This window comes from Argiope bruennichi, chromosome 11 (genome assembly GCF_947563725.1).
Source record: "Argiope bruennichi chromosome 11, qqArgBrue1.1, whole genome shotgun sequence".
Lineage (NCBI taxonomy): Eukaryota > Metazoa > Arthropoda > Arachnida > Araneae > Araneidae > Argiope > Argiope bruennichi.
The window spans coordinates 1903871-1929793 of NC_079161.1; the positions used below are offsets into that span (position 1 = coordinate 1903871).

At 31.3% G+C, this 25923-nt stretch overlaps 1 protein-coding gene across 1 annotated transcript in view; it reads right to left on the reverse strand.

Annotated features, from left to right (window-relative positions):
• Window positions 1–4283: 4283 nt before the first annotated feature.
• LOC129956961 (uncharacterized) overlaps window positions 4284–25923 on the reverse strand; it is a 32480-nt gene continuing 10840 nt past the window's right edge. The window contains exon 3 of the mRNA XM_056069023.1: window positions 4284–4701. Coding sequence (XP_055924998.1) covers window positions 4379–4701 — 323 coding nt within the window. The 3' untranslated portion in view covers window positions 4284–4378. The remainder of the gene's footprint in view (window positions 4702–25923) is intronic.

A 25923-nucleotide genomic window follows, 5' to 3' on the forward strand; every position in this document is an offset into this window, starting at 1 on the left:
TTAATGCACACCGCTAGTATCTCGTATGTCTTTTATTTATTTAATTTTTAGCTTAGACTTATTTTATTTCATGGATAACTTTTCTAATTATAACATATTTTGTCGCGCCAGCTTAAAATTCATATTTCATGAAACATGTCACCGGACATTTTCTTTTAACTTTCGCGGACTATATTATGATTTTCCTAATCCTCAAGTAAATTACTCGGACATTAAATAGAATCTTTCTTTGTTTACCTTTGATAAAAGAAGAAAGTTACGCGATTTAATATTCAATTATATCAATAAAAACAGTTTGAATTTCATTGCAACATTGGATTCTATTGTTGAAAATCATGCAAAAAAAAAAAAAAAAAATGTTTTGCAAAATTGTGACAGTTTAGGGAAAAAAATGCAGAACTTAATGAGTATCATGAAGGAAAGTTATTTAAAAATGCGTGAAAATAAATTTTTTGCAATATTTTCGGGAGTTTCAGCGGAGTAGAAATGTTGGCTTTATTTTTAGTTTGGTAGCTTTATTATTTCCATTTATGACAAAGGTGGACGTGTGCGCATGATGCGTTGGTCAATAACAACAGAATTGGGCACAGAGGCATTTTGGAAGAAAAAAATGCGCATTTCGAAAAAATTTTTTTAAAAATTTTAATTAATAAAAATTAGGTAGAAGTTTGGCGTTTCTTTTAAGTTCAGCCGTTGCAATTTCTGAATACAGATTTTATAATCCTACAATCATTTATCTACAGTGGCACCTCGCTCAATAACCACAATTCGTTTTCTAGTTTTACTCCTCTCGTCAAATGAAACAATTCTTTCCATAGAATCAATGTAAAATAGGTTACGCGTTCCATTCCCCTAAAATATATCCAAACAAATTTATAACAATAGAATCTATGAATATATTTCAAATGCTACACAGAAATCGCCCTAATCACTTACAACCGAATGGCAATAATCGAACATAAACAAAGCGCCACACAAATGTCCAAGATTGCTTCGTCGAACATTTTCATAACTGCGCTTCATTTAACACTTCGCTTTAAGAAATAACAGAGCTGCAAAATGTTGTTATAATTTCTTAGGTGCAGACTTGCCATGTCACCATGAAGTCGATTCAGCTAGAAGAAAGAGTATCTGCAAGCAGTAGAGATGATAGAAACAAACAACAAATAAAGTTTATACGAGCGCAAAAATAAGCTCAAACACCGCCCAATGGATAATCGCAATGATTTTCCTGCAGTTCCAAAACTATTATTACTCTATTCATCTTCCAAAACTAATATCTTGAAAAAATGGTTTCTGTAGTACTTAAAATAATTTTTAAAAATTCCTTTTTAAAGATATCCATTTCATTTCCGTACCATTTCTTTTTATTTTTAATATATATTAATTTACTTTCGTTTCAATCTGAAACAATGTTATGATAAACGATTTAATTCATCTATTAAAATATTCAATCGCGTGCTTCTGCTAATGTTGGATTTAAGATTGGAAAGACAGTTATTTCTAATATATACTTTTTTTTTTGTTTTTTTACACTCAAGTTATCTATAGTTATATGTTTCTCAAGTTATATGTTTAACTCAAGTTATATGTTTGCCTATGCTTCAAAATTTGGCGAAAATGTTATTGATAAATGAATTTGTTGCGATCATAGCTACAGCCTTATTCGGATGATGCTTCTTAACGTACGCTGCAACAGTTTTCCACGATTACACTAGATGGTTGATACGATACTGAGGCAGTTACCCTTCTGACGAAATCTCCACAATTTCTTGCTATGGTACAGAATGCAGCTCCTGGTTATGCTAGACTTTGTGCTCGCAAGCTATTGAAATATTTCTCACTCATATTGCAGTGGTAAACCACTAAGTATTTCCATTTTTTGACGTCATATTTTACAGTTTCGTTTTTCATTTCAGTAATAATAATAATAAAGAAACACGTCACCTAACAAGAGTTAAAAATAGACCGAAAGCCTAGATACATGCGCGATTCTGCATGTGATGGTGCCTGTTACATTAGTATTTTGTCACTGTATCTTTTTGCATACATTGTTTCTTCCATTCAACACAGAAAAAAGACAATTTTTATCCTCAGATTTTCTTGAAATTTTGCACAGCTGTATCATTGGTATAGACTTGGAAAAATATGAAATTTCACTTAGATATATCGAGTCGTTTATGAATTTGTTTCATAGTTAAGGGAATTGTTTCTACTTTCGATGTGCCATAATTCTTGCATTTCAAAGTTGTCATAAATAGGGCTAAAAACAGGGAATAGCATTAAAAAAAAATCGATGTACAACCTTTTTGAATTGTGTTAGATGCTCGGGTTCAGTTACCATTTTAAAACATATTGATTGCTCTTTCCAATGATGTCCAACACCAAATAGGTTCCAATAAGGAAATAAATAAATTTAAAAATTGATAATGGCTTCATTGTTTAAAAAAACAAGTCTATAATTGTGATGTATAATTAATGATAAATAAATGGTTTCAATAAGATAGTGGAAAATAGTAGATGGAAATGCAAGAATTATGGCGCATCGAAAGTAAAAACAATTCCCTTAACTATGAAACAAATTTTTTGTTGCTGCTGCTGAAAGTTCTTCATGAAAAGGTGATAATGACATTGTCCACAAATTAAGCTTTCCAGATGTTCAAGTAGGAGAAAAAAAATTAATAATTCTAACATGTTTACATGGAAGTTGGAGCAATGCATAATTATAATGCATCAAACTACAAGGTCAAGCAATCAAAAAGAATTCTTAAAGAGAAAGGCCTTTTGAAAGATATAAATTTGAAACTAGGGAAAAGCTTGCCAACAGAGACAGATGGAAGTAAATCAAAAATTTCGAAAAGACTCACAGTGAGTAACTTTAAAAAAGCATATAAACATTTTCAGGACAAGTTTAACATCATAAACATAAATTTCTCTAAATATGCTGAATTGACACTTAAATGTAACGTGTTAGCCGGTTAGCTCTATCTGAGTGTGCATTTTTTACCAAAACATGAAACAAATGATAGAAAATACTACATTGAATATTGTAACAAATAATAAAAGGGAAAATTACAAGCATACCTAGCAAAAATGCTTCGTAATCCATCATCTTTAGATTACAACATGGGAAAATGTGCTTACTGTCGAGATAGAATTGAGATATGTAACATTTTGGAAGAATCTTTTGCTGATAATTCAGCTGAAAAAGTACATTTATGCCAATGGGCTGCAGTTGAACATTGTAACCTAAATATTTTGGAGAAAGGTTCTGAAAAATTTAGTGATCTTTTTTTCTGCAGCAGGTTGTCTTCTTTAGTTCAGCATGATTTTGTTGTCAAGTAGCAGAAATCTTTTCTTAATTATAAAAAAGGAAATATGAAAAAATCAGAGTTCATTGCCATCTGTGATTTTTCGGTAAATTGCAGCATAATCTTAGAAGATAAAGCACAGAGCTACCACTGGACAAGTCAGGAGATCACAATCCATCCTTTAGTTACATATTTCAAAAAGAAAAACAGAGTTCAACATGTCAATTACGTTATTATTTCCGATTCCTTAGAACACAATACAGTTGCTGTGTACACCTTTTCGAACAGCTTTATATTTTTCCACGCCGTGGTTCTATACTTTTAGTGTCGCACAACATTATGAAGATATAGTAACATGTTACTGGTACTCCGCCGTTAATATGGAATACTTTATCCCTTGTTTAGTACACTGAATAAAATGACGCAAGGTTTTTATAATACAAGTTCCATATCTATGAAATTGGAAATTTAAAGAGGCTGCCATTAAGGCCAAGTTACATAAAGTATTCGTTTAGCAAGCATTAACCTTGACGAACCAGCTGGTTAGTAATAAAAATGATCTGGGTTACCAATTTCTATTGTAAATATTGTTTTAAATATTCTTCATCGTAAGATTTAATATTGCTATTTTCGTTTTTACAACAGGCGTCTTTTCATCCAAAAGCTTTCTTTTATATCTTTGCCATAAATATTTCTTTTATAAATTTCTATTCAAGAAAAGATAAAAATAATGTATGTTTATTAATTAAAAGTATTCAATAAATGACACGGTAATAATAATTCCTTTCATCTTCTTAGGTTCGTTTTTATTTTATGAAAGAGGAGCAACAGATGAGGGAAAAAAAAAAAAAAATCTGCTGTTTCTGAAGGAAAAAAAAAAAAAAAGGTGTGTGTTTAAAAAAAATACTTAAGTTTTTCCTTATAATTCTTGAGCAAGAAAGCTGTAAGGTGTCACCAAGAAAATAAGCACCATTTTAATGAATACTACTTTTTTTTTTAATTGCGAGTCAGAACACTTAATAGTCAGAATCATAAAAATAAAATTAGATAAAAAACAACAACAACAACTATGGTCTGATTCCTGTTTTGAATTTGTCTGGCATCTGGACCTTCCGCTTATAATCAGGTGTCATACCATCTTCAGCAATTTTGTACAATAGATGCTCCGATAGGTTCCGATACACCACCTCCATCTTGGGCTCCTCTTGGGGGTTCTTCTTCCGAGCGATCTCGGCCAGCACGGGAGGCAGGGAGTCGTACTTCGGAAGGATTTTGACCGTTTCTTGCGACTGATAATTCAGATACTCGTCCTCATCCTCCCTGGGTATGAGGTGCCAGTCCGGTAGATAGGTGGGATCTTGAATCAGTTTCATGCCTTCCAATTTTCGACCTAACAGAAAAATGAAAAACTATTCAGTATAATCACTCTTACCTATATAAACAATAGAGTAGACAAACTGCCTGACAAATAAATTTAACACCTGGAACAACAACCAGTTTTCATACAAATTTCATTTCTACTAGCCGCCTTTGACGACCATCTAGTTTGCAATCATTATTGACTTTTTAAGGTATTCAGCAATTAATATGGAATGCATTTCTTAAATTTCAGTTTATTTGATATTATTTAAAAAGTTAAATTTAATTGAACAAATTATTGCGGGCACAAATAAAAAGTGTAATTGTATTTCTTACGTAATAAAAATGGAAGTGAAAATCTTAAGAATCTTAATGTCCAAAAAACGATTTAAGTATTGGCAAAAACACGAGAATGAATATTTGGACGGAAGATTTTAAATTTGCTTATAATATTAAAAGCAGCATTAAAGCTTGAAAATTTTATTAAATGCTGAGAAAAAAAAACTGTAATGAAATCGATATTATTAAATAAATAATTTTTTGAGTTTTAAAAACTGTGTAAAAATTATTTTTGTGAGATTAATAGTTTTGGAAGATATAGTCATCTCTTTTCATATATAAGTCATAGCAATTATCATCTAGTAGCGGTTAAGCCTACTTTCGCGTTCGATTAAACTTTGAGGACTATTTCTTGATCTCTTTTACATCTTCTTTCCTCTGGCCGAATAAGGTGTTTGACATGGTGAGGTGCATTTATAATAATACTTTATTAATAGATCATTAATTAATAAAGTGTTGAACTAAGTAAGTACAGCTATAAAAACGTTGAATGAAGCAATCTGAAACGTTCGCATATCGATTTGCTTATATTTTATTGTTGCCATTCTTCAGTAAGTAATAAAAGCGATTTCTGCCCTACGCACGTTAGCGTCATATATTATATATATATATATATATATATATATATATATATGTAGTATGAGCCCCTATGCTACTCCCTGTACCTCGCCGGCAGATGGCAGTAGTGTTCCAACTAGAAGTATAAGTGAGGCAAACGGCAGAAGAAAGACACGGGGTGCGGGAGTGTGTGAGCTTCTAAGTTGAAGGATAATAGCCATGCTATGTTCGCCTGAACTGCAATCAACCCTATACTTTTGTTCTTTTGCTTAATGTTCGTGTAGTCCTGTGTTCGTTTATTAAAATATGGAAAAGACAAACGTGCAGTCTTCTTTCGATTGAGGACACGATCCTACATGGGAGCTCTGGCCGGTTGGATTTTGGCCACTCAATACCCTAGACAAGGATGATGATCATACAAAAGTAGTATCTTCCACAACGGCAAACTGTGAGTAAAACTTTAATTGATCATTTTATTCGAAAAAAATATTTGATGCTTAATCTAGAATTTTGATGTAATACAAACTCTTAAATTTGATGAAAATTTCAAGTGTAGGAAAATTGAGGAATAATTCGTGAAGTTATTTGATATTGAAGAAACAAATGTTCTTTGAAGAAATTTGTTGATATTAATCGCCTATTTGATGTTCCTTTGATGCTGAATTTAATTCTTCTGTTTTCTTCCACGGTTATTTCATTTTTGAAGATAATTTTGAATTACTAATTTGAAGATTTCCTAACAAATTTTGAATTACTATTTGATGTTGTATTAAAAAATTTGTTTAGAAGAAAATTGTGAATTTATAATTGGAAGATTTCGTAACAAATTTAGAATTACTATGTGATGATTAATTAAAAAGTTTTCTAGAATATTTAGAATAATATTGCTGCTTATAATGAAGTTGATGCTTATTTGAATTCATTTCTTAAGATTACTGGAATGAATATTCTTTGAACGAAATTTCGAATTAATACATTGCATCAAAATATTATTTTTTCATTTTTGAATTTATCTTGCATATTTTCTTAACATTTGTTGATAGCATATTCTGATTGAATATTTGGTGTCTTCATTTTGAGTGTATAGTAATCGCATAAATTTTTGAATAATTCTGTGAAAATTGTCTAAAAACATAGAATAATGGCTACTCTTAACGATTATCCACAAATTGCAAAGTCTTTAAAAACTAGTAGTACGAATAACATAAAACTTCTGCATCGTCTCGTTTTTGGTGAAGACGGCGATAGACAAAATCGATCAAGATTAAGAAAATTTTCGGGATTTCCAACTCCTTTCAATCTAGAGGAAACAAAACAAAAAATACTCCAAGATTTCTCCCTTAAAGATTTAATCGCGATTTGTAATATACTCCATTTAGAATTCTTTACTGATTTGGAAAAATGTTGTGATGTTATCCTTACTAATTTATGTGATATCTCATTGCTGAAAACGGAAGTTTCCGATTTGAGCACTGACAATGACCTTGAAACGGAGCCACAACAAAATCCTAGCCATAACGAAATTCCTGATGCATCGAAAGAACTTCACTCTGAACACCGGAAATCGCCGATTGATTTAGATGCGCTGACTCAGAACTTTCCCCTTTCCTTGAATACTTCTGAGAGTTATTCCGAAAAAACTAACACTTTTTCTGCTTTTAGCTTGAAAGATATTGTCGAATTAATAAAACCTTTTTCGTCTCGTGATAACTATAGTGTGGAAACTTTCATTTCTGATGTGGAGGATATTTTTGATTTATACCAAATAAAAAATCCAATTCATCAAGTTATTTTTGTAAAGAAATGCTTAACTGGCCCAGCTTTAACTCTAATAAGGTCTATTCGCGGAATTAATAATTGGGAACAAATGAAAAAACACTTGATAGAAGAATTTTCTCAAAAAATTAATGGTCTTCAATTACATAATTTGATGCAAGCTAGACGTTTGAAACCTACCGAAACTTTGCAGGAATACTTTTTGGCCATGAGAGATTTAGCACATAAAGGCTCTCTTGATGAATCGTCCTTAATAGATTATGTTATAAATGGCATTCCTGATTCTTCAAACAACAAAATTATTTTATATGGCTGTAAATCCATTTCTGAATTTAAAGAAAAATTGAAAATTTATGAAAAACTCTTTTATGCTTCAAAAACTTTCAAACAACATGTAGATAGGAAAAATGATAATCACACACATGATGCAAGGCTTGACCACAAACGTATCACGCAACCACAACCCACTTGTTACTCATGTGGACTTAAAGGTCACAAAAGTACCTCGTGCACAAATAAAGAACGTGGTAAGAAATGTTATGGATGCAAAAACTTCGGCCATATACATGCTAATTGCCCCAAAAATTCTACCAATTCTATATCAACAGCTAATCGCAACACCTCCACCCCTTCGGATAGAACTGTTCACCCAATTTCTGAATCGTCTGGACAAATTTCCGCAAATCCGATGCATATTCCCATAACTCTTGCCAAAATTCAATTTACTGCTCTTTGTGACACCGGTTCACAAGCCACTATAATTAACGACAAAACATATCGAAGCATTGGATCCCCACCATTGCATCCTTCATGCATAACATTCTCAGGAATTGGTCGAGACAAAATACACAGCATTGGATTTTTTCAAGATTTTATTACAATTGAAGACACAACACTCCCTGCCAAAATTTATGTTGTTAGCGACACTTCAATTCCCCTTGATGTCATCATTGGCATGGACTTTTTGCAACAAACCGAGTTTACATTTGGTAAACAGGGCATACGTCTATGTAACAAGAGTACGGATGACATGTTAATTGCTATCGCTAATGTCTATGAAGATTCAGCATCTGTTGTTGATCTTTCCCACATTATTAATAACAAAATTCGTGATGATGTTCAAAACTTGATAAATAGTTACAAACCTAACAAAATTAAGGACACTAAATTGAAAATGAAAATTGTTTTGCAAGATGACATTCCCGTTTGTCAAAGGGCTAGGCGACTCTCTTTCCCTGAAAAACAAAAGGTAAACGAACAAATCACCGAATGGTTAGATAAAGGAATTATTAGGAACAGTTGTTCCGATTACTGTTCTCCACTAGTGTTATGTAAAAAAAAGGATGGCAACTTAAGATTGTGCATAGATTATCGTAAATTGAATGCTAAAACAATTAAAGATAGGTATCCGTTACCGTTGATTGAGGAAGTTCTTGATCAATTACATGCCGGAAAATTTTTCTCCACCATTGATCTAAAAAATGGATTCTTCCACGTGGAAATGGAGGAAGACAGTAAGAAATATACCTCATTTGTCACACATGATGGTCAGTACGAATTTAACAAAGTACCATTTGGCCTTTGCAACAGCCCAAGTATTTTTCAAAGATACATTAACAATGTGTTCCGTGATCTCCTTAAGGAAGGCATTGTTATTATCTTTATGGATGACATCATTATACCCAGTTCCAATGAGTTGGAAGGTATACAGCGCTTAGCCATGGTATTAAAAACTGCATCTGAATATGGATTGGAACTAAATTTGAAGAAATGTAAATTCTTAAAATCAAAAATTGACTTCCTTGGCTATATAATAGAAAACGGCAAAATCGCTCCCTCTTTGGATAAAACCGCCGCTGTTCAAAATTTTCCACAGCCCAAAAACGTCAAACAAATTCAAAGTTTTCTCGGACTCACTGGCTACTTCCGAAAATTTATCAAAGATTACGCACTAATAGCCAAGCCATTAAGCGACTTACTTCGCGCCAACACAGTATTCTATTTTGGTCCCGAACAACAATCAGCATTCATAACTTTAAAGCAAAAGCTTTCTGAAAATCCTGTATTGCATATTTACAGACAGGGTGCAGAATTAGAATTGCATACTGACGCAAGTAAATTTGGCTACGGCGCAATTCTCTTGCAGCGATCTGACGATAATAAGTTTCACCCAATTCACTATATGAGCAAAAAAACATCCTCCCAAGAAGAAACTAACTCAAGTTACGAACTTGAAGTTTTGGCGATTATTGAAGCTTTAAAAAAATTCCGCAACTATTTGATAGGCACTAAATTTAAAATTGTAACAGACTGTTCAGCTTTTCAAAAAACTATGAGCAAAGCACAGCTCACACCCAAAATTGCTAGATGGGCATTGTTTTTAGAAGATTTTCATTATGAAATTGTACATCGCCCAGGGAAGCAAATGAAGCATGTAGATTGTTTAAGCCGATATCCTATTATGATGATAATACATGATGACTTGACTTCTAAAATCGTCCACTGTCAAAAAGCTGACGAATATATCAATTCCATTAAACTACTTCTGGCAAACAAACAAATTAACGACTTTATTCTGAAGAATAACATACTGTATAAAATTGTAAACGATTCTGATCTCCTAGTGGTCCCTCAACAAATGCAAGCTGAAGTCGTTAAAAATTTCCACTCTAAAGGACATTTCGGTATAAATAAAACAGAAAATAGTCTAAAACAAAGTTTTTATTTCCCAAACATGCGTAAATGCGTAGAAGATGTCATATCGAATTGCATTGAATGTATTCTCGTGAACAAAAAGCGAGGTAAAAGTGAAGGATTATTAAACCCCATTCCAAAAGACGATGTACCTTTCAGTACATACCACGTTGACTTTTTAGGACCCCTGCCTTCGACTAATAAAAAATACAACCACATTCTTACAGTAGTCGATGCATTCACAAAATTTACTTGGATCTATCCTGTTAAATCTACATCTTCACAAAACGCCATAGAGAAACTCAAACAACAAGAAATAACATTCGGAAACCCAAATCGGATCATAACAGATAAAGGCAGTGCATTCACATCTAAAGAGTTTCAAGAATATTGTGACACTGAAAAAATCCAACATTTAAGTATTACAACCGGAATTCCCCGCGGTAATGGACAAGTGGAAAAAATTCATGGTACAATTATTCCAGTTTTAGCCAAACTTTCTATTGATGACCCCACCAAATGGTTCAAATTCGTCCCCGCAGTCCAAAAGACACTTAACTCCACAGTTTCAAGGAGTACACAAAGAACACCTTTTGAGCTTTTAACAGGAGTAAAGCTCAGAACCAAACAAGATTTACAAATCCTTGAGCTTCTCGAACAGGAGAACATCAACGCTTTTATAACTGATCGTGAGAATATCCGAGATGAAGCCAAAAAGAACATCCTAAAAATTCAAGAGGAGAATCGACGTACTTACAATAAGAACCGAAAAACTGCTCATCAGTATAAAAAAGGTGATTTGGTGGCAATACGAAGGACCCAGTTTGGTACTGGCTTAAAATTGCGACCAAAGTTTTTTGGCCCGTATGAAGTGCTACAAGTCAAGCCTAATGACCGCTATGATGTTAAAAAAGTTGGTCAGCACGACGGACCAAACTCTACCTCCACTGCAGCCGACAACATGAAAATTTGGTGCAGAGACACTTGAAACACCGACTTACTGCACTAAACAAGAAGCATTTGTGTTTTTTTTCTCCATGTTATTGTCTACGTACTTTGTCTGTTTTGGTTTTTTTGTTCCTTTCAGGTTTTTCTTCAAATTCCCTCTCCGCTGTGGGCAGCTGGAAGTGTCAGGACGGCCTGTAGTATGAGCCCCTATGCTACTCCCTGTACCTCGCCGGCAGATGGCAGTAGTGTTCCAACTAGAAGTATAAGTGAGGCAAACGGCAGAAGAAAGACACGGGGTGCGGGAGTGTGTGAGCTTCTAAGTTGAAGGATAATAGCCATGCTATGTTCGCCTGAACTGCAATCAACCCTATACTTTTGTTCTTTTGCTTAATGTTCGTGTAGTCCTGTGTTCGTTTATTAAAATATGGAAAAGACAAACGTGCAGTCTTCTTTCGATTGAGGACACGATCCTACATATATATATATATATATATATATATATATATATATATATATATATATATATATATAGAGAGAGAGAGAGAGAGAGAGAGAGATTGCTTAATACTAGACAAAATTATCTCAAATACTGCCATCTGATATAAAGTCGACGATTTAATATTCACTTCGGATGGTGCTAAGTGGACATCAAGAGAATGAAACAGATTAGATGTCCATATCCACCAGATCACAGAGCTATTCATTAATAAATGCTAAATTGCAGACAAGCCTTCATCCAGTGGTGGATTTTCGACTAAACAGCAGCCTAGAGCCCCTATATTATTAAGCACTATCCTTCCCGGCGGAGCTGCCTATGGCCGTTAGGCAGAGAGAGGGCCGAAATAGAATGATTTAAAAACTTTAATTTCTTAGTTATCAAATAAATAAATCTGTAAAATATATTATATCCATTGTAAAATATTAGGATAATATTAACAAGTATTATTGGTCAAGTTTTTATATATTTTATTATGTCTGTTTCGTTAATTACAAATGGCGAACACATGCTTCAATAATATTGCGAGCACACACGGATTTCGGCCTATTTGGTGCCATCACAAATAAAGACAAATACATTTTTGCAAATAAAATAAACCATTAATAAATAAAAAAAATATGAAAAGTCCAATTTATTGAAAGAGGGACCCCATATTGTACATTGCTATGACTGCCTTCTCCAAGAAGTTCATCAACAATGATCATATGAAGCAATTTTGTTATTAAATGTTGGTATTTTTGTCTAGTATCTTTTAATAAGGACAAAGCAAAGTCGGAATTTTACTACTTTTTTTTAACAAAAGTCTTTTTATTTTTATATCTGAGGAGGGAAAAATATTTAATAATGTTTGAAGAAAAAATTCAACGTGCTTATATTTTGAAGAATTAAAAAGCCCCTCAAAATCCCACATTCGCATTCTGACGTTATTAGCAAATGATTTAAATGCCAAAATGCAATTTTGAATTCAAATATTTCACAAATAACAACCATGCTAATGTATGTTTCACACAAGATGCAAAATCACGAAAGTGAAACGTACCAAGTAAAGTGCGCGAGAATTCACGGATAATTAAGCTTAATACTTGGAAAAGTTATCGGTAAGCACAGTTAATGCTTATAAGCATATGTGAGAGTAATAAAGACAAAATTAAAAAAATAGTAAAAAAAATAAAAAGAAACGCAGAAGATTAAACAGAACAATTAAAGTCTTCGGTGTAGCTTCGTACAAAAATAAAAGCAGAAATTGTACAATAGGATATTTTTTTTTTTAATCTTTTAAGACTTCAAAAAGTGTTTTTATCACAACATCGACACATCTTCTCGCTCGATCAAAAAGCTACAGATGTTGACTTTCAATTACCCTCAAATGTAAAAAGCAATAGAATTGGAATAAGCTAGGCTTTCAAATACATACGTAGTTCCTTTATTAATTTTGATTTTGAAATTTCGCGAGGAAAGTTCTCCATTCATGAAGTATTCCTTTTCAATGGTGAATATACCAGCTGTTGGCTAGTGGTGACGTTACACTGATGTATTAAAAGAAGTTGTATTATTTCTAAAGCAAAAACGTCTACAGATGAATGCGATTATATTGCCGCATAACCTTTGGATTCTTACTGATAGCCGCAGCTCAATGGAACACCTCAACAATTGGACCTATGTTGGAGATAAAGCAAGTTTGTCTATTCTTCAGAAGTTGAAGCTGATTTCACTCCAACATGATATTCATTTCTAGTGGATCCCATCTCATGTGGATCTACTTGGTAACGAAATAGCAGACAGGCTTGCAAAGAAAGGAAGCAGCCTAGCGACTTCATCTTCTGCTGAGCTCACATACTCAGAACTGTTCTCTCAGGTGAAATTCCTAAATAAGAAGAATTGGATGGTTCCCCCTATTCATGATTGGTATAGAGCCAATAAGCCGGGCCAGTCCTTAATTCTTCCTTGTGATAGAAAAACCAACACTTGCCTGTCGCGCCTTGCCAGTGGCCACCTTAAATGTCTTTTCTTTTCTCAGGATGAGAAATTTTACCCTATTTGCCCGAAATGCTGCCAACATCAGGCCTCTGCTGAACATATTCTAGACTGTTTAGGACTTCATTGGAGAGAAATTTATTCTTCTCCCTTACTCGTTTTTGACTTTCTTCTTGTCAACGGATTTTTGGTTTGGTCTCACTAAGTCAGGCCATGGAGATTAGCAACAACAACAACAATATTGCCGCATTGAAAAGAGGCAGTAGATTCTCCACCGCCGAATGGTCATAGCACTGGTCTCTTAATCAAGAGATCGTAAGTTCGAATCTTGCTAGAAGCAATGCGATTCACAGTCTGTGTAAATATTTAATTCCTTGATTTTATGTTTTCCTTTATTTCATGTTCCAGAAGATGCTGGACATTTCTTTACTTTATCTGGCAAGTGTTCTGGACTTCTCTTACTGTCCCCAGAAAAGTATTCTGGAACTTTCTCTGCTAGTATAAAAGCAGAAGATCTGTAAATCACTGTGTTCTCAGTTCAGAGTTGAGTTAATAAATTGGTTTAGCTCTACTTCTGGTGTGTGTCATTGAATTCCACACTAAAGAACCTACGTGACAATATATACGCAGGGTATTCCAAAGAAAATGGAACAAGTGTTTATTTAACTAAATATTGCAGTTAGATGTATATACTTCCAGTTATAAAATTTCATTAAATAAAGTGGCCAATTGTATGAAAATACTTCTGTGAATAGTAAAAAAATTAATTTTGATATATTCCCCATAGTAAATTTTATATCTTACATATATCTATGTAAAAACTCAGTTGAACATTCCTATCTATGAAATTTGTAAAGATACTACTACTATGTTGTTTTTTTTTTAATTTGGGAGACTAATTACAAATTTATATGAAAATAATTTCAAAAACTTTAATTAATTCAATAAAGAAAAACTGTCATATGCAAATATATATTTAGAAGTACTTCCAGGGTGGGTAGTGAAAAACTGCTGCAAACAGTAAGTACTTTTAAGCACTTTTTAAGCAACTCAGTCCCAAAAATTAAGCACCTTTGTATAAGTATGCACACAGGAACTGTGTATTTTCTAAGCGTAGTATTTTTTCCCTATTTTATCATAATGCATAGTTTTTATTGAAAAAAATTCTTAAAAATTAATTTCAAATATTTATTTTTTAAAAATTTTAATATTTATTTCTGTATTTGTACAACATCTTCCATTGTAAAATCACGCCTTTCTGAATTTGACAAAAGCATAGAAATGATCATCAAATTGAGAAAAAAAAACAAAACAAAAAACTATTAATATCAAAAAAATTAAGCCAACTTTTAAAAGATTAACAATAAAGATCTTTTTCAACTTTTCTTAAAATTAAAATAAATATCAGATAGATACAACATTTCTGAAAATGTCGATAATGGTGTAGGAGCTCAGCATGACCAAATATTTTGTATTTGTTTTCAACATGATCCAAGGTTTTTATATAGGCAACAACAATTAAGATCCAACATTACTGGGATGGAAAGAGTAAATTTCTCCCTACACTGAGTTATTCTATTAAGTAATTTCAATTGCACTCTTATAACGCTAAGAACTAAAGCATTCATATGGCCATCATCATAACACTGGCAAGACTGCCATGAAATTGATGATAGAACAAAGTAATGTTCTAAATAAGCTTTTTAAGTCATTTTTAATAGAAAATAATAGCAGCATTTACAAATGATCAGACTAAAAAGAAATTGTCTTATCGCCTTTTATTTTTAAAAGTGTAGTAAAAGTCTTTTTTGAACGTTTAACGTTTCTAAAATTTAATGAAAACCTGCTTTTTAATCTATAAACAACAATTCTTACTTTAAAAAAAAATTGCAGAAGAAACGGTATACATATAATTTCCGAAGAAATGAAAATGCTTTGAAAAGTTCATAAATAACGAAAACAAGTGAAAAACAGCTCTGTAGTTAGAAGTTAAACGGAAATGAATCAGCTAGAGCGTCTCCCCAACATTTTCTCGCCTATTGCAGAGAAATGCCTTGTGGCGTACATTACGGAATATTATCACTAGGAGTGAATTAAATATTTTTACTGTTTCTATTTACTATTTATAGTATTATTGTTGGCAAGTGTTTTGGGATTCATCTCTGGCATGCGGTTGAAAGCATCCGAAAAGCAAATTTGGGTTTTAGACGCATTCTTCCCAATTCATTAAAACAAAAATTTGACTCAAAACTACACTTATCGTCACAAAATTACATACCAAATTTGCTATATTTTTGAGTTGTCGCGTCTACATATTTCTGAAAGTACAGGCGGACATGTGGCGCCTTTGTTGGATTTCGCTCAAAATTTGACAGATGTTTATACAATAAATACTAAATTTTAAGTATCTAGCTCTCTTCGCTTTGCAGTTATCATGCTGAATTATATTCGAGCAGTCAAACAGATTTCCTCTGAACGGATGTTGCTGAAAATTTGATCGAAAACTACAAGTTTGGTGTGAGGACCGCATATCAAATTTCATCCATCTAGCTCAAAATCTTTCTTTGCCACAAACAAACACTTTCTGAAAATGTGTTTTCAAATTCAAGGAGGTATGAAACGTGGAGATACTCGATTGCAATATTTTTGTTAAATTTGGTATACGGAAAAGTAAAAATGCCAATTGAAGCTTTTTTTAAGAAAGTCTTTCTTGAAGCCAGCCCGAGACAATATATCGCATTGTCCAAAACTAATTTCTCAAAATAAAAAATAATGAAAATTTACATTCAACCAAAAAAATTTTTTTTATTATTCAAAAACTATTCTTTTTTAACCTTTAAAACGGTGTTAAAATAATGTTATGCCATAATATGCTTTGATGTTATGAAAACACGTTAAAATTCTATTTTTTAACTAAACTTCGAATTAAAAGTTTGAGAAATCCGTTCTTAGTGTGCCTCTAATGCCCAAAAAATAACTTCCCAAACTTCATGCTCCTAACTTCAATGGCTTAATGCTGGGCGTTGCTCAGGACAAGGCTTTATATATAAAGAAATATTTTATGGGGAAAAAATTTCTATAAGAGGTATAAAAAAAAACATTATAAAATGATAAAACCTAAAAAAAAATTCTTTGTAAATTTTAAGTATCAGATACAGCAGTTCCTTTTTTTTCTTAGTCAAAAAAAAAAAAAAAAAAAAAAATGGTAAGATTAGTGAAACAAATAAAAATGTTCAAATGGATGGGGAAATTCGTGATATCATAGCAGGAAGAATGTCTATGGAACCGGTTCCGCGATTACAAAAGACAGGGTGCTAATACTTCCACGGAAAAGACCCTTGGGTTTTAAACATGTTATGCAGAAATTAATACTTTGGCTTATCTTGCAAATTATCAACATAGTTTAGTATACGAATAGTCAATCTAGAACTCAATATTTCCAAAACTGATAGTGTGGAAAATATTTCAGCGTAGTATCTGGCATCCGTAGCCTTTGAACAGCGCCACGAGCGAAGTTTAGAATTTTATAATTGGGCCCTATCATGCGTAAAATCAAATCTTTCTTTTCTGAGAAATGCAATTTGAACAGATGAATGGTGCTGTTATCGAGATTGAAATTATAAACTTTTAAGCATTTCTGATGCTTAGTGTTATCTGATCTTTTTTTTAAAAAAATTAATGAAAGTAATAAGGTTATTATTTTCCGATTCTACCCTTTAAATAATCTTTCGAGTTATGAATATTATCCTTGAATATTATAGCGAAAGTCTCCCTCATATATCAATCAGTGGTGTGGAAAAATGGTCTAAATCAAATTTGCCTTTTAATATTTCAGCAAATTTTACAGGTAAAAGTTTGCAACATGGTGATCTGATAGATAAGTGAAGGAAAAACATGAATATATAAAAAATGTTATATAAAGCAGTATAAAAAATTATTTTACTTTTTATTAATTTCCTCAGCTAAAGTCAAACTATTTTCATATATTTGGAATCTTATCTGATAAAACTTTGCAACTGGTAATATACACCGACGGAAAAAAAAAATTCTCATCCTTCAAATAGCCAAAAGGTCTGCTATTAAGAGTGTGTAACAAAGACATTTGCTTTAATTTCGAGCAGAGTTAATTGCATCCACTTATTGTTATAAGCTTTTTAATGAAGTAATTGATTACTAATTTAAAAATGTACTCTATCAAGCTTTTAAAAAGCAATCTCTTTTTATAAACATTATGTAATAATAAAAATGTCCAGTGAAATCTGTAATATATAAATGACCGCCAAATGAATAAAGAAATCAAAATTAATTATGGGATCTTAAATTTCATATTTTATTTATATTTTCAAAGTAACTCAACTTTCACTTTACAGATCAATTTTAAATATTTTTTTTTTCAAGACCTTTCATCAGTATTCTGTATTTGAATTGCACTTTTTTTTGTTAGTGTTTAACTGCTCCAATCTGATTTTAGTAATTAGTTTTAATTTCAGAATAATTTACTTTTAATATTTATATCTAAAATGCAATATAAAAAATAATTTTTTAAAAATGTCTTAAGCCTTCTGCCAATGTGCATGAGATTTCCTACTACAACTTTTGTTAATAAATCTGTGATCATGTCTGAGATATTGTTAACAGAATTTAACAGCTCATTTATATGGACACCTTTTCTAACACATATAACAATAAACTTCATACATGAAAGTCTATTGCAATAAGCCTGAAAGAAAAACTGTTTGAAAGAAGAATTATATGCTTTCCAAATAATTTTAGAAAAAGCATGAGTTTATTGCTATAATCTTAATTAGAAAGTGAGTAAAATTTTCTAATTTATATGTTAAATTGTGAAATGCAATGCATTATATTCTTCGATTAGTCTATAAAATATGTAATTCCAGACTTTCTCTAACTGCCTCTGAACTGAAATAATAATGCCCAGGTCACTTCAAGTGAAACAATGCCCTCTAACATAGATACATTACATTTTCACATACATGCTTCATTAACATTGACATGCCCAATATATACTTAAAATCTTATCGGAATCCTTTGAAATCCCACAGTATTGCTTTTTCTAGGCCAAATAATTTGTTCCAGAATGAAAAGCATCCAGAATAAAGTAGCACATATTATCTGCAGGTTCATCAATTTAAATTTCAAAGTTTGTCAAATGATAAATCTAATGTTGACACAACTGTTAATGAATTATTCATTTCTAAAAAATAGAGTTATTACCTGTTATTTTTCTGATACTGATCTGAACTTCTTGTTATATAGTTGAAATTATTTGAAATGAATTATAATTTTATGTACGGAAAGATTATAAAAAATGTACCAATATTCATAATTCAGTCAATATTAACATTTAAAAAATTATGTGGAACTGGCAAATATTTATAAAAAAAACTTACGCATGGCTGAAAAAGTATTAAGATGCTTTTTAATATAACAATTCATTAAGTGTTCCATTCTACTTAGGGTATTTTAATTGAATTTATTAAAAAATTGATTCAATAGGTATAAAAATAATATATAAAATTTCTTAAAAGATTGCAGATCAATATGTTTAATATGAATGAAAAAATAATTCTCCTCATTTCAAAATGCAAAAGCATTTAAATTGTTTGAAAACTATAAAAGAACCAACATTTATCTTTATCTAATTCATTAAAAACTTAAAACTTCAGAATAATTTTTTTTCCCCTCAGTAATGAACTATGGACCTTAAATACCTCCGGCCATATTTTTAATAATCTTGTTTATGAATAGCAGATAAAATTAGGTTTTTCTCAAGTAACCTTCCATTAATTTTAATTTAAAATACAACAAAAAACAACAACTGCCTTCACTTTGGACAGGAAACAAACATTTCATGACTTTGAAACAAGTAGTATGGCCAATCTAGTAACCTCTGCCGAGTTATGAACAAGAGACAATGCCTTTAACTTTCTTTCAATATAATAAAATTTACATCATAAGAGATAAAATTTTGCTATTCATTATAGTTTAAAAATATTTTTTGTTTCCCGCAATAATTCTGCCACAAGTCAAGGGTAAGAAAATAAGTAATAAAGACACAATTTGATTTAAATAAGTAAAATTCAAACAAAAAGACATATCTTCTGCATTTAAAATAATTATAAATTTGGTAATAAAATGTTAAATGATTTGATTTACAGATTATTCACAAAGAATTCCTGTTTATTCATATTAGAGATATATTTTTATTGACAATAAGGCTGAATTTGTGCGTGCGTGTTGGCACTCTACAGGCCAGACCGTTTGACCTACAGCTACCAAATTTTGAATATATATATATATTTTGGAGGATGAAAATGTGTACCTTGGAGTGAATTTTTGAAATTTCAATTAATTAAAAATTTTTTTTATTCTGGCCAGGTGCCAATTCAATACACGTGTGACCTTTGACACCTTTTGAAGGGTAAAAATATCACTTTCATTTAATACGTAGTACTGATGGCGCATTATTTTTACAAAGGAATTAATTAAACCGAAAGTGGAATTCGATCACGAAATAAGAGAATATTTTAGAATGAAGTTACTATGGGCTAAATCGAGATAAAAACTTGGAAATTAATTAAATTGAAATTAGAATTAAAATATCATTACATTCCCCCCCCCCCACACACACTGCAAGCTATGTAAGTGTATCGAGGCCCTCGACACACCGCCATACCTTACAGTGGCTTTCAAGAAAGAAAAATTAAAAGTATATTGCTGAGTAAGTTTAATTTTAAAGGTATACTGAAAGTGACACCTCAGTTTCCCTTACCTTTACATTATACAAACATTAATACAGACATCATTTTTTCATACAGACAACAAGATTATTTAGAACATAAAAAATATAAAGTGATATCTGTGAAAATATTAGATAAATTTAAATATTCAACAACACCAAAAAAAAAAAAAAAAATTAAAATGTATAATATAAAAAAAAAAAAAATGGTTTTCTGCAGAAACTCAGTCAATTGTCTCTCAATCTGCAAGATTGTCTCGATTTGGTGAGGAATGTCTCTAAAGAATGTTTGCACACAGTGTCCTTTAAACAGTAGAAAGCTCACCAAAATCATCAAATGGGATATAAAATAATGGAATAACAAATTGAACTTATTTAATAATAATTTATATAATATATAATAATATCAACTTATATAATAACAATATATCAACACAGTTCTGATTTTTGTATGTAAAACTTGAATCCGGAAATAACGAGATTCAAAATACTCTTATTATAAACATTAATACTAAAAAAAAAAATGACATAAAAATGTTTAATTGTAAAAGAAAAAAAAACTTTTAACCCACTAGTTAGCCAAATAGTGGTGCATAGTTAAACCTTGTCCACTAAGTTCTAGTAGTGGGTGAAACTTAATGACCTAAAATTAGGACGTAATTCTTACTCTCTTTCTACCTTCATCCAGGAATATTTATTTCCAACGTGGAGAACAACATATCCAGGATAAAAATAGAAAGAGATAGAAATTAATTGTGTGGTTGACCCTTTACTCGCATCTCAATAAGACTTCTGTATTTGAATTTATGTTGTGATGGCGCCTATCACATCATCATCATGAAGAAACGAAAAACTAACTCTTACGAGTGCAGACAACGGGCCAACCTAAGTTGGGGATTATTTGGAAGAAACATGGAAAATAAAAGAATTTTTTTATTTTAATTATTATTCATGACTTAATTTTAATTTTTCTGGAGGATAATATGTTCTTAATTTTGATACATGGATAATATCAGTAGCTTTATTTGTTAATGCATTTGGTTTAGTTATTTCATAATTTACATCTGAAATTTTAGTTACTATTTCATATGGACCTGAAAATACTGGAGATAATTTTCTACGATTTGGATAATTAAATTCCTCATACATTACAATGTCACCAGGTTTGAATGGAGAATCTATAAATCTAGCATCATATCTTATTTTATTTTTATCATGATATTTTACTGTATTATCTTTAGCTAATTTTCTGGCTCCTTCTACTGGAGGATACAATTGATTTTGAGTTACGGGAGGAGAATAAGGTAAAGTGCCAAATAACAAATATGCAGGAGGAAATTTTGTAACTGAATGGGGTGTTAAATTATATTCATTGATTACTTGTTCCAAAAGTTTAGCCCAAGGAATTTTAGTAGGAGAAGAATTGACTTTGCACTTTAATTAAGTTACTATTGACTGGTTGACTCTTTCACATTTCCCATTAGTTTGTGGATGATGTGAAGATGTTAACAGATGCTTAACACTGTAATTTCTGAGGAAATGTTTGAATTTAGATGAGGTAAAAGCACCATTTCTATCAGTTAATAATTTGGAAGGAACCTGAATTTGGAAAACTTGCTTTAATATATTAATATAAGTTTAAGAATTTTCATTTTTGGAAGGAAAAGCCCAAACATATCTAATCGCATGATCAATTACTATATGAAGAAATTTTTTAGTTGAATTGTAATAGTTAAATCCACCAGAACGACAGAAATACATTCAAAAGGACGATCTGTGTGTGTGTGGTGGTGGTGGTGGGGGGGGGGGGCACAGCCTGTAAAAGGCCAAATCTTTTTTGCTTTTTATTTAATTGACAAATATCACAATGTTTAACAAAAAGTGCAATATCTTTAGTAATATGGGGCCAATAATACTGAGAAGTAATTAAATTTATCATTTTTTGAGTGCCTGGATGCCCAAATTGTTCATGAGCTGTTTGCAAAACTTTTCTCCTAAGAGAAAAAGGTGTAACTATTTTAAATAATTTTTCTTTTTAACTACAAGTACATCATTAATATTTTTATATTTAGTATTATCTAAATTGTCTAAATTTTGATAGTGTTTTATCCCATCCAATTCCAATAAATGCACAGAATGTTGGATATACTGAGCAGTAAGATGCTTTGATAACATATCAACTTTAACATTAGCTGTTCCCTTTAAATATTTAACTTCATAATCAAACATGCTTAATTTTAAAGACCAACAAAATAATCTTCCCCTTAAATTTTTTACATTTTTAAGCCAAACAAGAGCAGCATGATCAGTATGAATTATGAATTTTTTCCCATGTAAATAGTAATAAAATTTATCAAGAGCATCTACTAATGCTAAACATTCCAACTTAGTTATACAATAATTTTTTTCATAAGGGCGTAAAGTTCTTGAATGATAAGATACAGGATGTAATTTACCAGAACAGTCGGGCTGTTTAAGGACAGCTCCAATGGCTACCTGAGATGCATCACAAAAAACATGAAGAGGTAAATTAGGGTTATATAGTTGCAACACTGGTTTAGTTATCAATTTATTTTTTAACATTTCAAAAGCTTTTTGACAGTCTTCTGTCCATTGCCATGATGTATCTTTTTTAAGAAGATTATTTAAGGTTTCTCTAATTTTAGCATAAGAATCAATAAACTTATTATAAACATTTACAGAGCCAAGAAAACCTTGAAGTTGTTTAACATTTTTTGGAGGTGTAATTTTTTAATACTTACAATATTATGATTATCAGGAGAAATGCATCCTTCTTTGACTTCATACCCCAAGAAATTAATTTTATCTTGAGCAACACACATTTAGAAAATTTTAATTTAATGTTTTCTTTTTCACAGATTTGAAAAATCTGTTTTAAATGATCATAGTGTTCCTCTAATGAGTTAGAGAAAACTACTATATCATCAAAGTAGTAGCATGCAAAATTTGAAAATTTATGCTTATTTAAAATTCTACGAATAGTTCTATTGTATATTGCAGGTGCATTTTTAAAGCCAAAAGGTAAGACTTGAAATTCATATAAACCTTCAGTAGTTACAAATGCTAATTTATGTTTATCTTTTTCATGCAAGGGTATGTGCCAATATCCAGATGCAAGATCTAACGTTGAAAAAACTTTAGCCGTACTTAATTTATCTAATAAGGTATCTATTCTACGGAGAGGCTCTGCTTCAGATTTGCAAAGAGAATTAATTTTACGATAATCAATACAAAGACGACTTTTTCTATTTTCATCTCTTTTATATGTTAAAGTTACAGGGGAGGAATAGTTACTAGTAGATTCTTTTATTAAACCTGCATCTAACAAATTTTTAATTTGCTTACTTATTTCAATTTTATCGGTAGCAGAGGTTCTATAAGCCTTTTGTGAAACTGGTAAATCAGATGTTAAATGCATTCTAGGGGGTTCCATTCGTATTCTACCAACATCATATTTATTTTTTGCAAACATATGAGAATATTCTGACACCAGAGATAACACAGGTCCAGATAGTTTGTTTACAGTCAGAGGTGGAAACATTTCCACTGAGGTATTCACTACCTTGGCCTTATTATCACCAGTGTCATTATTTTCAACAATATGTAAAGACATATAATTATTATTAGTATGCAAGTTTGTGATTATTTTTCCATTTTGAAATATTTTGTTTTTATCACAATCTATAATTAATTTATATAAACTACAATGTGGAAGTCCTAAAATAATATAAAATTGTCCATAGTATATAATATGATTTTCTTATTTATTTGGCCAATTTTTAAAAATACATCACAAATTTGGGTTAATTGGAATGTTCCACGAGCTTGTTTGACTCTAGTAGGGTTTACATTTTTTCTGGTGAAGTTGAGTTTTTTTACAATATCTGCAGATATAATTGAAAGAGTAGATCCTGTGTCAATAACAATATTTACATTACTATGAGGGTTATAAACATTGTCCAAATTAGCTAGATTTAGTAAAGTTGAGATGTGTCCGGACACTAATAATTGTAACTGTGCTGGGCTAGAGGCCTCCTTAGGAGAATTTTGTCTTGCTCGAGGATTTTGAGAACAGCCAAGAGGGACTTCTGTGCACGAGGAAGTCAAATTGGCTTTTATTTTGTCATAAATTCGGGTTGATGAAAAGGACATACTTGGGTCCAATGATAAGCATTTGGAATACCTTTTTGAGTACAAATTATACATGGCGAAGAGGGTAATCTTTGTTGAAAATGCAAATTATGACTATAATTATTGTAATTATTGGGAGGTGGCCTTATTGAATTCTGATAATTTTGTCTAAAATTAGTGGGAGCTCAAGGAGTAAAAGAATTTTGAAATCTATAATTAAAATTATGCCTAGGTGTAAAAGGTGCTGGTTGCCTTACTCTGATTCTGGTTTCATTATACCGGCCTGGGTTTGGTTCTGAAGATTCTTCCAATTTTAATAGTTTAGTTGTTATTGTAAGCCATTCTGTAGGGGTACAAGGAGCTTTTATGCTTACCAAATGTTTTAGTTGAGTTGGCAGTCCATCAGTAAGACCTTTAAAAATCAGTTGTGGAGTAAGACCCAACTGTCTGCCACAATTTAATTTTTGATGAAAATAATCAACTAATTTAACATTTTTTTGAATAAAATTTCAGTTGTGAAAAGTCAGAAAAATTGACATTATTGGGTTGAATAAACTGTTCAGTTAATATACTATATAAATCATCAAAATTATCAATATTTAAACAACTATTTATATAATGAGTTAAAGCTGACCCTTTTAGAAATTTAGCAATATATTTAATTTTCCATAAATCAGTTTTGTTATTTTCTTGACAAATTTTATTGAAATATCCCAACCATAAATCCATTTTCATCCCATTTTCAGAATCAAAAGGGATTATAGAGGGTTCTATTTGATCATTTTCTTTTTTACCAATTTTATTTTCTGAATTTTGAGGGTCAAACACATTTGTTTTATCTTGGTCAGTCCTTTTTCCAGATTTTAACAATATTAAAATACTTTTCACATAAAAACATTATTAATTTATGCATAAAATTTTAAAACTAGACTTGATAAAAGACTAAAAATTCAATATTTTAAATAATAGTATAAAATAATTTAAAATAATATTAAAATCTAATATGAAAATTAAAAGAAAAGCAGACAATATAAATCTTCATCTTCCCCCATTCACCCAGGAAACACGAATTTAAGAAATCCCAAAAGGTAATTTTGAACACTGATTAACTGGAACTTCCCCATGATGACAAGGAGCACAAAAACACCATGCTATCGAGCCGAAGTGTCGGTTGATGTCACAGGTTAATGCGGCAGGAGTAACGATGATGCGGTAACAAAAACGAAGTAGAATTTCAACTACGTGGAGAATCTATCTGAAGAAGCTATGCCATGATCTGAAGACGCTAACCTGGCAAGAATCATCTTCAGATTACCGGCGGATCAAGGAGCCGTACCGTAACATCAAATTGCCTCTCATTCCAGGGATTTAATTCTTTTCATTCATTTGAACATTTTTTTCACAGGAAACTATCCTTGTCGACTAAATAATATGTAACATATTTTGATTGAAGTAGAATGCAGGTTGAAATAGTGAAGAGAATTGGTATTTTTAATTACGTTTTATTCTATTCCGAGTGGCAGGCATGATTATATACAAGAAAACGCAGCATG